The 12,779-nt window shown below is 37.4% G+C and overlaps 1 protein-coding gene across 1 annotated transcript; it reads left to right on the plus strand.

Moving 5' to 3' along the window:
• The first annotated feature begins 738 nt into the window (after nucleotides 1-738).
• On the plus strand, nucleotides 739-10,012 carry TCP11L2 (t-complex 11, testis-specific-like 2). Its single transcript, XM_009701037.1, has 9 exons — nucleotides 739-871; nucleotides 2,133-2,268; nucleotides 3,257-3,377; nucleotides 4,113-4,333; nucleotides 5,304-5,440; nucleotides 6,463-6,650; nucleotides 8,034-8,215; nucleotides 8,967-9,139; nucleotides 9,722-10,012. The coding sequence occupies exons 1-9, from the start codon at nucleotides 739-741 to the stop codon at nucleotides 9,964-9,966; spliced, it is 1,536 nt and encodes a 511-aa protein (XP_009699339.1). The 3' UTR covers nucleotides 9,967-10,012.
• The last annotated feature ends 2,767 nt before the right edge of the window (nucleotides 10,013-12,779 follow it).

The raw sequence follows: 12,779 nt of genomic DNA on the forward strand, positions 1-12,779 counted from the left end.
AAGCACTATGAAGCATAACACTTCTCAGTGTTACTTGCCATGTATGCTGAATGTACTGTTAGAGGCTCAGAGTTACCATCTGACTTAAAACAGAAAAAACCTATCCATCCTCACCCCTAGGATGAGTATTTTTTGGGTCTATGCTGTTGATCTGATTCTGAGCAAAGACCCACCTAAAGCAGCAGGCCAGGCTTTCAGCTACACCATCAGAAACATAGTATTCTGAATTATTTGCCAGCAACTTCTATGTTTGCTTCAGAGTTGTTACACTCAGTGCAGTCTGTTTGTGGAAGGAAGCTAATTGCTAAACATCAGTTGTTGGTGAAGTCAGGTGGGGGATGGTAACGGATGGTAACATCATGAGATGCCTTTAGGGATGTTGAGAACTTCCAAAATTCTGACAACAAGCAACTTCAGGTGTTACTGTGGGTGATCTTTTAGTTCTTAAATATAACCAATTTATAGACTGTCTCTAACAACCATTAAGGTATGAAATGGCAGAAGGTACAGAACTTCCCTGCAGAACAGGTGTAGTTTGTTAATAAGAGTATGATTCTGTATGTCAAGCCAGATCCTTTCTGTAACGCTTTTTAAGAAAGGCAACTATTTGTTCTTCATTCACAATACAATGATCAGTATCTGACTTGCGCGAAACAAAAAAATAGCAAGTGCTGGTTTTATGGCAAGTGTATTTGTCTTTCCAGGTCTTGTTTACTGTAGCAGCTAAAGTGAATCAGAATGCCTCTCGATGACCAGAACAGTGATTCAGATTCTTCACGCCTCTCTGAAAGCACAGCTTCTTCTAGTGACTCTGAATGTTCAAGACAGAGCTTTAACAGTGATTCTTCAAGCAAACCCAGTTCCCCAGCGTGTAAGCCTATTTCAACCATACCTGCTTTGTGCATAGACAACAGATAAGGCTAACCTACTTTGTTTTTCTTTGCTGTTGTGGGTGGAACCTGGGATTCTGAATCTCTGTTTAAGAGTATTGAGCGAAAGGCATGGCTTTCTCTCTGCTATGAAGCAGCACATCTCCTTGTGTGTGGAACACCACCAGCAGCTATATCTGTAGGGGTCTCCCTGTGCAGTCCTTCCCTTCAGAAAGTGTCAGAACAGTGTGCCGCCACGGACATCCTAGTCTTGACATTGGTAGCGATCTCCTACTTAACTAGATACGGCTTTGTGCAAAGGGTGCGTTTCCTCTGTTTGCTCCATACACTTAAAAATTAAATCTGTAACTGACAGATTTACAGTATTACATCAAATTACATGAAATTAATCTCAAATTCACATTTTTTCTTTCGTAAGTATTAGGATCAAACAGAAAACATACATTTGCACTAGGAAGGTATTTTGATAATGATAAATAAAACCTTTGTTAAGATGTTCTTTGTATTCATGTCTGTAAGCATTCTCAGACCATGCATACTTATGTATGTGAAGTCTTACATTAAAACAAGCTTGTTAGTGGAGCTGCAATTGGCAGCTGGCTCTTTGTCTTTCTTTATTACCAGTCTGCGAAGGCTTGATTCAAATACTAAATTAAATGACAGAATTTGGGGCTTTAGAAACTGGGAATTTACTCTTGCTTTCCAATGTAGAGTTTCTGTTACATTTTTGATACTTACTTGTAAAAAGGGAGTGTAACTTACAATGCACCTGCCATGGAACATTAGTGGGTGGTTCTTGAGTCAGTAACTTCAGAACCTTCTCTACAGGCAATAAAACCACAATATAGCCATTATGTGCTTGGAATTATAATGGACATCTGGTATCTGTTATTGCCCATGCTTTTGGTCTGGTGGATTTTACAGAACAGTTAATAGGAAGTCTGTGGAATGCAAGAACCTGTTTTAAAGGAAAAAATATATCTTAGTTAAGATGTAGAAATACAAAATTGCTTTTCAAAATGTTATGAGGTGTGTGTGGTATTACCCACATACACACCCCTGATAAGCTGGGAGTTTCCTGAGTTAGTGTTTTAAGAAGATAGAAAGACCTGGTAATCCTAGATTGTTTCCTCTAGCATATTGTAGTCCAATTAGCGAGCATTAAAATTTCTAAATTTTAGTATTTTCAATTGCACTTATCAACTATAGATATTTGGCTTGAATTGATCTTGTTTGTTCCAGCAGCAAGCCCTCCCAAGATTATTACATTTGATGAACTGATGGCAGCTGCAAAAAATTTGACAGACTTGACTCTAGCTCATGAAATTGCTGTAAATGCAAATTTTTGCATAAAACATGAAGACTTACCACGGAACAGGTAAGAATCTGAATTTTGCAAAAAGCAGCACTGGGGTTGGTAAGAGAGGAGAAATGAATGGAGCAGCAAATTTAAAAAAAAAAAAAGACAAAACAAACAAAACCAAAAAAACCCCCCAAACAACCCAAACCAAAACATCTTGGAAGGCTAAGGATTTTTATCCTGCACCTCCAGGAGTCACTGTCACTTGCTTGTAACAAGTGTTGCAGTCCAGCTGAGTTGATGCACTGTCTTGGAGCATATTGCTCTGTCTTAAAGGTCATGTGGAAGATAAAAGGCTAAGGCAATATGAACGCCCATAGTGAAGATGAGTATTGGTCTGTTCTGTGCGGTTCCAAGCCCTGTGGAAAAGATGGAATGGTGGCCGCCTGTGCAGTGGTATGTAGTAGCTCAGTGGTGCCATAGTGGTAAGAAGATAGAGTTCAGCATGAATATAGCTCTAATATTAGCCCTAGAAGAGATGCAAAAATACCTGATGGTCCAGAGGAAGTGAGAAGTAACTCCCCTAATGTAGGTAGCTAAAATGTTCTTGCTTATGAACATGTCCAACTTAAAAATGACCCCAGTCTTTACTTTGAGGAGACTTCTGTAAAAAACAAACAGGTTTTTAATTGCACAAGTCCCTTAAGTGATAACTGGTTATATGACAGAGAATAGTTTTTGAAAAAGCTTAGTACATTATATAACATTCCAGGTTAGGACAGTGAATACATATTGAATAAGGAAACAGTAAAGGTAGTATATCTTTACCCACATCTGAATTGCCAGCACTGCTTTATAAAATACAGATGTCTTAGGAAAGACTTGTCAACCTAGACCATGTTTTGGGAGCTGATGATCCACACCCCAAGATAGATAGGGTTGCAGGGCACAATAGTTGGTGAGGTGGTGTGTGCTTCCCAACAAGTGATCAGGCTAATCTAAAACACTTACCAAGGAGGAAAGCTAGTTGGAAGTCTTTTCTGTATCTAATTGACTTACTCCACAGCTTTGCAGGCACAGTGAAACACATTGTACACAAGGCATTTTGGGATCACTTGGAATCGGAACTGAATGGGGATCCTCCAGAATATGAACATGCTATCAAGCTCTTTGAGGAAATTAAGGAGGTAATGTTCCTCCTCCCTTGTGCCCCAGTATTGTTTTGTCAGCTTAGGTCTGCAAGTCTCTTACTTCACTGAAGGTTCTGTTAACTCAGCCAAGCCAGCACCTTCAAGTTCGTTCTTTTAAGGTGAAACCATGATTATTCAGAACTGCAAATAGGTGTCTATTTATAGTATGTTTATATTAACCGTGAATATGGCCACGAACACGCAGTGGCATGTCCATGCAGCTTTCATTGCATGATGGTTAGTTGCACGTCAGCTCTTTTTCTCAAAGCTTCACATCTCTACTAGCCTCTTTCCAGCAACATAATGTGAGCTTAGGGCATGAACAGGAGTATAAATGTGACTGCACCTGCCTGCATAGACTCTGTTGCTTATGATCATTGCACAAGAGAGCACACAGACCTTCAATCTTGGCACAATACTAAATTTTCAAAATTTTAAGTTGGTAAATGTCTGTGTTACAGGGCAGCATCCCAGTTTTTGAAAGTCTCATTGACATGCTTTCTGTTTTACTGGCACGGAGCATTTTTGCAGAACTGTACTGTGATCCTTTTAACAATCATTTTTTTTTTTCTGCTACCTTAGATAATGTTCGATCTTAATGTGTCTTGTTATAGTCAGTCAGCTAAATACACTTGACATAAATATTAAAATCTTACTTCAGCATGTTTACAAAGTGGTTTGGGTTTTATTGATAACCTTTTCCCTTTTTTTTTTCTCTTCCCCCTACTTTAGATTCTTCTTTCCTTCCTGACTCCTGGAGCAAAAAGGATTCAAAATCAAATTTGTGAAGTTCTAGATACAGATCTTATAAGACAGCAGGCAGAACATAATGCTGTTGATATTCATGGGCTAGCTAACTATATCATCAACACTATGGGAAAGTTATGTGCTCCAATAAGAGACAACGATATAAAACAGTTAAAAACAACTGACAATATTGTAGAATTACTGAGGTTGGTATTTCGGTGGCTTTTTGTGGTGTTTTTTTCTGTTTGTTTTTTTTCCTGAGGGAAAAACCTCTTCTCTGAAAGAGTACTGGGCAGTGGAAGAGGGCGAGGAAGTCTTAAAAAGAAGTCTTAAATTATGTCAGTTAATATAACACCTGTTTTCAAACTATAGAAAAACTAATTTTTATACAGAAGCGTTCATGGGGATGAGCTATGACACACTGACCAGAATATTATGTGTATCTTACTTTTTAATGGAATGGGTAAAATGCCTAGATCAGACACTATCAGCTCTGAATATCTAAGCCACTGAACAACAGAAAAAGCATTCTTGCAATAATCTGTGTTTCAGAGACTGCTTTTTTCAGTCTTGTTCATCCCTACAAAATTTAAGCAGCACATTTGTACTGTTCCTTCTTGAAGTGTTTATTGCAAGCTTCCTCTAGGAGGCCAAACTTTGGATTTAAAATCTCTTTAGTAAAGATGTTATTACTTTAACTTGAGTAAAACACTTGCATAAAAGGGCAAAACCCAGTTCACTGCTCCTTAGGTACACTGAAATGCTAAAAGTAAAGTGTTTTATTGCAGCTTGGATCATATACAGGGACCAAAGCAACTGGGTCAGAAGGATTTTTTTCTCTTGGTGCAATTACAGTGACTAAAAAGCTAAAATCTGTTCATTGAGGCTGAAATGTGCCAATTAATATAGCTCTTGAAAACCCTTCTCTTTCTGTTACAGGATTATAGCATTTAGTGATGCTACATATGTCCTGTTCTCTAACTTACACCAAGCCTTATACACAATACTCCTTCAAGTATCATGGAAGATAGGCAACATATATTACACTGAAATACTAGTGAAGGAGTTTACTTCTCCCAGAACTGAAATTAAAGTGCTAATGTAGGTGTACGTCACATGTGCTGGTTAAAATCAGTAGACTGTTGTAATTGTCGAATTTTAAAATCCTCCTTTCAGACAAATATTCCATGTTTTGGACCTGATGAAAATGGATATGGCAAATTACGTAATTCAAAACCTTAGGCCATACCTTCAGCATAACTTGGTGGACTACGAAAGAGCAAAATTCCAGGAAATTCTTGAAGAAACACCAAGTAGGTATCATATTTAATTTAAACATTTCTTTAAAAAGAGGACTACTTAAAGACATGCTATAAAAAACTATCAATTGTGGTTAATTTGGAGGAAAATTTCAATTTCTTGTCTGGATCTAACTAATGCAAAAGTTCTTTGGCAAGCAAGCTACCAATGAACAATTGCTTAACTTGCTATAAAGTATGTTTATCTGTAATCTGGGGTGCTTTCAGACAAATTTGTATTTGCTAAATTGGTTGGTATCTGAAAAACAAACAATGGCTCTTACTGTCTGGAGGCAGAAGCCCTACATACTGAAAGATGAGATGTCTCTCTCTTGTGTACACCAAGTGTGGTGTTAGGCTGAAACAAACATGTAAAAATAGTGTGCCTAAAAGCTGGAAGGGGCAGGATCAGTTTTTTAATAAACAAAAGGCAGGCTCTGAGGAAAATGCCTTGGATGATTCAAAGTCAACTTAATCCACTATTATGGGTTTTGTGTAATATGGCTAAACAGTGTTCAGGAAAATATATTTTCTAAGAAAAAGTAAGCTTACTGACATCTGGAGCAGGGGTTTCTAAAAAGGGAACCCTGATCCACTGATATGGTCTGCAGTGTTTATATGTGCGGCCTGAGAAAGAACTCTTTGAAAGCATTTCATTTGCTGTTAATACAGTTTATCTCCCTTCACCTCTATTTTCCAGTCCTGTGCCCCAACTATTAAGTGGCCTCCCTCAACAAGGGAAAAAATGCTTTGGGAACTTGGACTTTGAGGCTTTTTTTACCTGGAAATCATGGCTGAAGTCTAACAGTTTTTGGGTTTGTACAAGGTAGCTAGAATATTAGGGTAACCAATGGAAGATGATCAATGGAAAAAAGGGAGGGAGAGAATTTACGTGTGGGAAGACTTAGCTGTCTACTATGTTTGTTGAAGTCTTCAGAAGTTCAGTACTTTTGTTTATGTGTACAAATATTTTCCTCAAGTTAGTGCTTATCTTGATGAAAGCATGCAGTAAGTCTGTGCTGGTTTGCAATGCTTAGGTGCCCTGAATCTCACAACGGAATGGATAAAGGAATCAATAGAAGATGAGTTGTCTTCTATTTCTGATGAATCTTCATCATCCCCTGGTGCTGACAGTAGTTCTAAACCAACTATTAGTCCTACACTGGTGCTAAACAATGGCTACTTGAAACTGTTACAATGGGATTATTGCAAAACAATTCCAGAGGTAAGAAGTGTATTTCAGTGTCTTCAGATTTCTAGCTATATGAAAACATTAGTGTAGTAAAATCATCCTGCTATAGGTGAAGTATTCTCTTGCTTTTCTTAAATTTCTGAATAGTAAATCTGGAATTTGGACAGTATATGCCAGTCTAGTTCCTGAAATAGGAGATGGGCAAGTAAACAACTAGAAAACAACAACATAAAGGTGGTTTTCCCTCTATCCAATCATAGCTGACCAGCTCCACCCTAAGAGAAGTCTTGACCATGGTCAAAGGCTGGGCCTTGTACTGACGGTGCTTGGCTTTGAGAGAATGGACTTACAGCATCCTGTTTTCCTGACAGCAGCAGGGATTGGTGGGATTGCTTTTGCTTTAGAACAGAATCAGTAAAAACTGGAAGCCCTCTAAAGTAGATATTCACCCTTTCTCAGTGCATATTAACTATTACTTCAAGAATCAGTGTTCAGTTTTTTCCCCTCCAACTCCTGATTACTGACCTCTGCAACTTTCCGTAAAGCCAATTTGAAATTGGCCATCAGAGCTAAAATTAGCATCTGCAGTGAGCGCCTTAGCTATACTTAGGGTGGCCTGGCAGAGAATTTGCTAAATACGTGGGGATGTTCTTCGTGCTCTCCATCAGTGGATGGAAGGGAAACTGCCTTATTCTTCCCTTCCTTCAAACAGTTTTGAGTAAGAGCTACATACAGGTATCCTCTGGTGGATCTGGTTTGTCATACTATGAAATTACTACCAAACAGTTGAATGTTAATGCTCCTGTGCCTCTCAGTGGAGGGATTTGGTTAGGATGAACTCTTTCTAACCTAAATTAAGTCACTCTGGCTACATCTTGCTGTGGGAATTACTTAAATTCTTGGTATGATCAACCGGCCTTTTGCATGTAGCAGGTTATGTATCCCTTGCAGAACCTGCTCTGGTGGCTGAACTGGTGGTTGTCGTGCACAGTTGTTCATCACTGTCCATCAGTTATGGATTATGGCATTTTTCAAAGGACAGCTGAATCTAGAAGACTATTCTGTCTGTAACCTTGATCACTACAGTGTCCCCTGATCCCCTGAGCATTCCACATCATGGGCTGAATTGTTAGTCACAGATTTGTCAGCAGTGACAAGGAATAAGATGCAATGTCCTCAGTTTCCTCTGCACTGAAGACATTACCTTTCTTCCTGCCACAGCCTTACTTCTGGTACTTATACATAATGCCACTTTGTGCAGTACTACGTATTCAGGGTATTTCAGCTGCTATTTCTTCTGACTTTGCATATTTGTGATTAAAAACATTAATGCTTTGTGACAATATCCTATATCTGTCCTTTTCCCTGCCTCTCTCCCTCTGTATTCCTAAATTAGTATTATTGTTTCAATTCTAGACTCTAATAACAGATGAAGTTCGTCTTCAGGAGTTGAGAGAAAAGCTCAATCAATTAAAAATCATAGCTTGTGTTTCTCTCATAACAAACAATATGGTGGGTGCAGCAATTGTAGATGTGCCTGACTTTGCTGACCAACTGAAAAGGATCTCTGTTCCTCTTCTTGAAGGCATGAACAAGAAGTAAGGCCTTGTTTTTATCACTCTTCCTATTTTTTTTCAACAGGAAATACCAGGTAGATCTGAAAACCCTTCAAAAAATTCAAATTCATAGCCAGTGCTTGTTAATAATAGGAAGATACCAAATTTTAAGAATCTGTATCTTTATTCCCTTTACAATATAAGTCCACTATGTTAGGCACATGTTTTCAAAGTTGTATTTTAATGAAATCTTGGTCTTGATGTTAGTCTACAAAATTTGGAACCTAATATTAAAGTTCATTCATACATTCCTAATGCTGGAGAGACTGTGTCAATACATTCACTAATTGTCTTGCCAGTTGCTTCAAACTTGTTGTAGGTAGTTTAAGCTATCTGGCTGCCTGTTTTCGTTCCCACTTGCACTACAAGTAAGTCTGATGTGATCTGAAGGAGCATCTCATAAAATAGCTTTCCACTCTGCTTTTTCTCATGAAATGCTATGCATGTGGCCCAAGAAAACACCTAAGCATAAGGGCAAAATGAACCGATGTCACTGCTGCACACTTGAAACAATTTTTCCCGTTTGAATCACAATTAGGTCCTTATTTAATCTTCCACATGGAGATTTGTCCCCTATCTGTAGATGTACGTAAATCTGCAAAAGAAACTTTTCTAAATTCTCTCATTGCATAGAGCAGGTTGAAAATTAAAGGGAAAGGAGTCATGTGAGGTCACCTTACAACCTATGCTACAGAACTGCAAAAGTTAATGCTTTTCTATTTCTTTCTTCCAGAACTTTTGATTTGAAGGAAGCTCTGAATGTTATTGGTGTCCAGATTTGCAGCAAAGTGAACAAGTCTCTAACTGAAAGAGGTCTTCCCACTCTTACTGAAGAAATGCAGAGTAATTTAGTGGGTCAAATCACTCATATTGTTGAGGAGAATAATCCTGTCAGTTCCTTGATTGGTTAGTAAGATAATATATAATTGTCTTATTGTATGTGTCTGTATGTAAATTTACCCCTAGCAAGCTTAATCAGCTGTCTAATTATTTTTAAAAGCACTGTATTACTGCAGTAAAATACTGGGTCAACTCAGCGTAAGGAAATGTTGTTTACCTATAGATGGTGGTCTTAGTATATGGCAGAGTATGGTTAGTCGCAGCTAGGAATAATTTTAAAGTGTGTCTGTACAAACATACTAGTATTTTGGAGAAAAACTTAGAAACATGAGTGCTATTCAGTCTCTCTTCTGTCAGTTCTGGGTTTAAACCTCATGTGTGTGTTTTTGTTTTTTTTTTTTCTTTGAGTCTGCTTCGTATTAGGTGATGTAACTTGTTGTGGCAGGTTTATGCTGTGTCCACCTTGCAGGAGCTAACTTTAAGAAGCTTTCAGTATTGTTTCCCACTGCCGCATGGGCTTGGAAAGAGTTGTTACCTACATTGTTGGATTTCTTTTTTGCTGTGCTGATGTGCAGGGTGCTTACAAAGTGAGTATGGCTTCATCTTGGGTTTATGCTTGTTCTGAGCATACTTTATATTCCATTTCAGACAAACGAATCCAGTTCTTCATGAGAAGCTTGCTTGCTCTTCCGCGTTTTCAGAAATGTATGCCTACTATGCCAGGAGGCCTTTCTGTGATTCAGACGGAGATGGAGTTTGTTGGATCTCAGTATGCAAGCATTGTAAACTTTAATAAACAAGTGTACGGACCATTCTATGCAAACATACTTAGAAAACTACTTTTTCCTGAGACACCAATGGGGAAAGCAGAAACAGAAACACCTACTGATTAAAAAAAAAAAAATATATGACCTATTTCTGTACCCCTCTTTTAACCTTCCAAGACAGTGATCTGACTTCCCCACTAGGAACAGCCCACGCCAGTGACTATTAATGAGAGAGATCTTGTAAAATGTATGCAGATAGTTTCTGAAATTCACTGGAAAGAAATGAATTTCAAGGACATATATTTTAATAGACTAAATTTGTTTAATGGATTGTGTCACTTGTAATAGCCAGTGAATTATTAGTTTTCATGGGAAGCATTTATTATGATTTGCAGTGGGAAAGAGCTGGCAAAGTACTTATTGTTTTGCCACTGTTAAAACATAATGTTATTTTTCAACTGAAATATATTTACATATAGCAATGCAATTATGAAACAAAACAATTGTAGATAAAATGTCCTATGCTTACATTGTATTTTTGTAGAGCAACATCTAATAAAACAATTACATTTCTGAAAAGACTTCAAAGCAAAAGAAGTATAGCATAACTGCCTTTGTAACCAAACCAGGTTCTTACTAGGCCAAGTTCTGGTATTCCTGCAACTACTGGAGCCAGAACTTCGCCTCTGTTACATTAAAGAATGCCAGTATTATAATCTGTGTGGAGCATAGCAGTTACAGAAGAATTCACCACTTAAAGTAGGAATCATTTGGAACTTCTCAACTGTAATTGAGATTAATGATAAAACACCTAAGAAACATGATGTTGTTGGGGAGGTGGAGTAAATTTCTGTATATAATGTTTATAAGCATTTTGTTATACAGATCTTAAATCTAATCTCTAATATGTGTATGTACTGATCTGGAATCTTAATGGGTATTAAGTATTTTTAAGTTAGGTCTTTCTGACCTTTATTCCCAAAAGCACTAGAGTGACCTTACAGAGTACCACAGAGCAACTTCCCCTTTTTCAAAACATATTCGTGGGTCTGAAAGCAAGAACCCAAATGATTAGTCATTCTTGAAAATGTGGTTAGATTCACTTTCACCAAGTCTGGAAGAAATAACTGCAGTTTGCTTCAAATTCCTTTGGAATAGGCCCTGATACTTAGTTCCCATTTAAGGCATCAGGAATCTTGCATACAGAAAATGAATAGGTTTGAAACTGAGAAATGTGGAAGTAAACTTCTCTAAGTTTACACAGGCTTTATTTTGCATATTTCAGAATACTGGGAATGATACTGCTGGAATACCTATTACAGACATGTTCTTGTCTATGAAATTGAATCATAATTTACTTGAAAATGATCTTTTAATATATTACCATATAGTAGTCTTTTTTAAAATGTCATATTATATATAAAAACTCCATGTGGTACAAGTTATATAGCTTTTTTAATATTTTATATTACAATCTATTTTTATGAAGAGACAAAAAATTGCCCGTAGAAGCTTAATGTGTCACACAAGTTATGTAGGTACATTACTATGTATATCATAAAGGTCTAAAAAAACTGGGCATTATTAGCACTGTGGTTTTGTAGTCCATTTTTATGGAATTGTGTACTCTTTTTAGTAAGGGAAAAATGACTTCTAGTCAGTTGTTCCTCAGTGTCTAAGGACTTTGGTCACATGTACATTGTAAGAAAGACTTTCTTCAAAATGCCTTTTTAAAAAAGAAATTTCTCTAGTGCATTTCTGCTCTGTCCCTTGTAAAAACATTGGACAAAATAAAGATAAATACATATTTGAAAGGGAACTGTTTCCTGAAGCCTGAAGAACCTGAAAGAAAGGAACTCTCAGAATATAGTAATTGTGCTGCTAGGTAAAACAGGCCTGCTCAGATGAATATGAAATTTTGATATGCAATTCAAAATCATGGAGAGAAGAAAGCATTTTAAAAGCAATTATGGGGAATTAAATCTTAGTGATTTGCTACATCTTTAGAAATACCTAAACTATTTTGAGCATCAGCCAAAAGAGGATTTAATGAGTATGTGAAGATGATTCATAACAGGATAATGAACTTTTTATCATAATACTTTATATGCATTCTGTTGAAAAAATAAGTATCAAACTATAGATCTTTAATGTACTGGGGAAACTGTCATACTAGTTTTTACCTGTAAATACTCAAAAAATGAAGGTTCATTGGGGTTTTTTGGTGATTAAAGTGACTTGCAAAGGGCATTTTATAGCATGGCCTATGTTTCAAGTGATTGTTTAATGTATCTTATTTAATGTTTCAAACATGGACATTGCATCTGTTTAATGTCATGTGTTGCATGCTGTTTACGCTACCGTGGCTGAAATGCACTTGCCTCTACCCTGAAGTTGTCCTTGTAAAACAAGATGCCATTCTGTAGCAGCTTTTTTTGTTGAAACACAAATATTTGAGGTTTTGTATGCATTAAATTTTGTTTGTGATACCACTGGTGGTGAAAAGTCATTTATGCAAACTTTCGTAAATGTAATGGATTGTTAAATGCCGAAGATAAAATGACTGCACTAATAATATGTTGTGACTCTTTTATTTTTCTGTAACTTCTCAGTTGCAGCTGGAGTGTAGAGTAGTAGACTTTAATCCAGCTGCACAAATAACACACAAAACAGTTGCTTGCTTAAATCTGACTCCTTGGAAGAAGGTTGTATTGGGCTTCTGTGGCAAGGTTTAGGTAGTGGGGAAGCTATGACGTGGCTTCTGTGAGAGGCTGCTAGAAGCTTCCCCTGTGTTTCACAGAGCCAGTTCCAGCTGCCTCCAAGACAGAGCTGCTGCTGGCCAAAGCTGAGCCCATCAGCAATGGTCGTAGTGCCTCTGGGATAACAGATTTAAGAGGGAAAAAAATGCTGTACAACAGCAGCCAGAAGAGGGGAGTGAG

This window comes from Cariama cristata, unplaced genomic scaffold (assembly GCF_000690535.1).
Source record: "Cariama cristata isolate BGI_N322 unplaced genomic scaffold, ASM69053v1 scaffold44165, whole genome shotgun sequence".
NCBI lineage: Eukaryota > Metazoa > Chordata > Aves > Cariamiformes > Cariamidae > Cariama > Cariama cristata.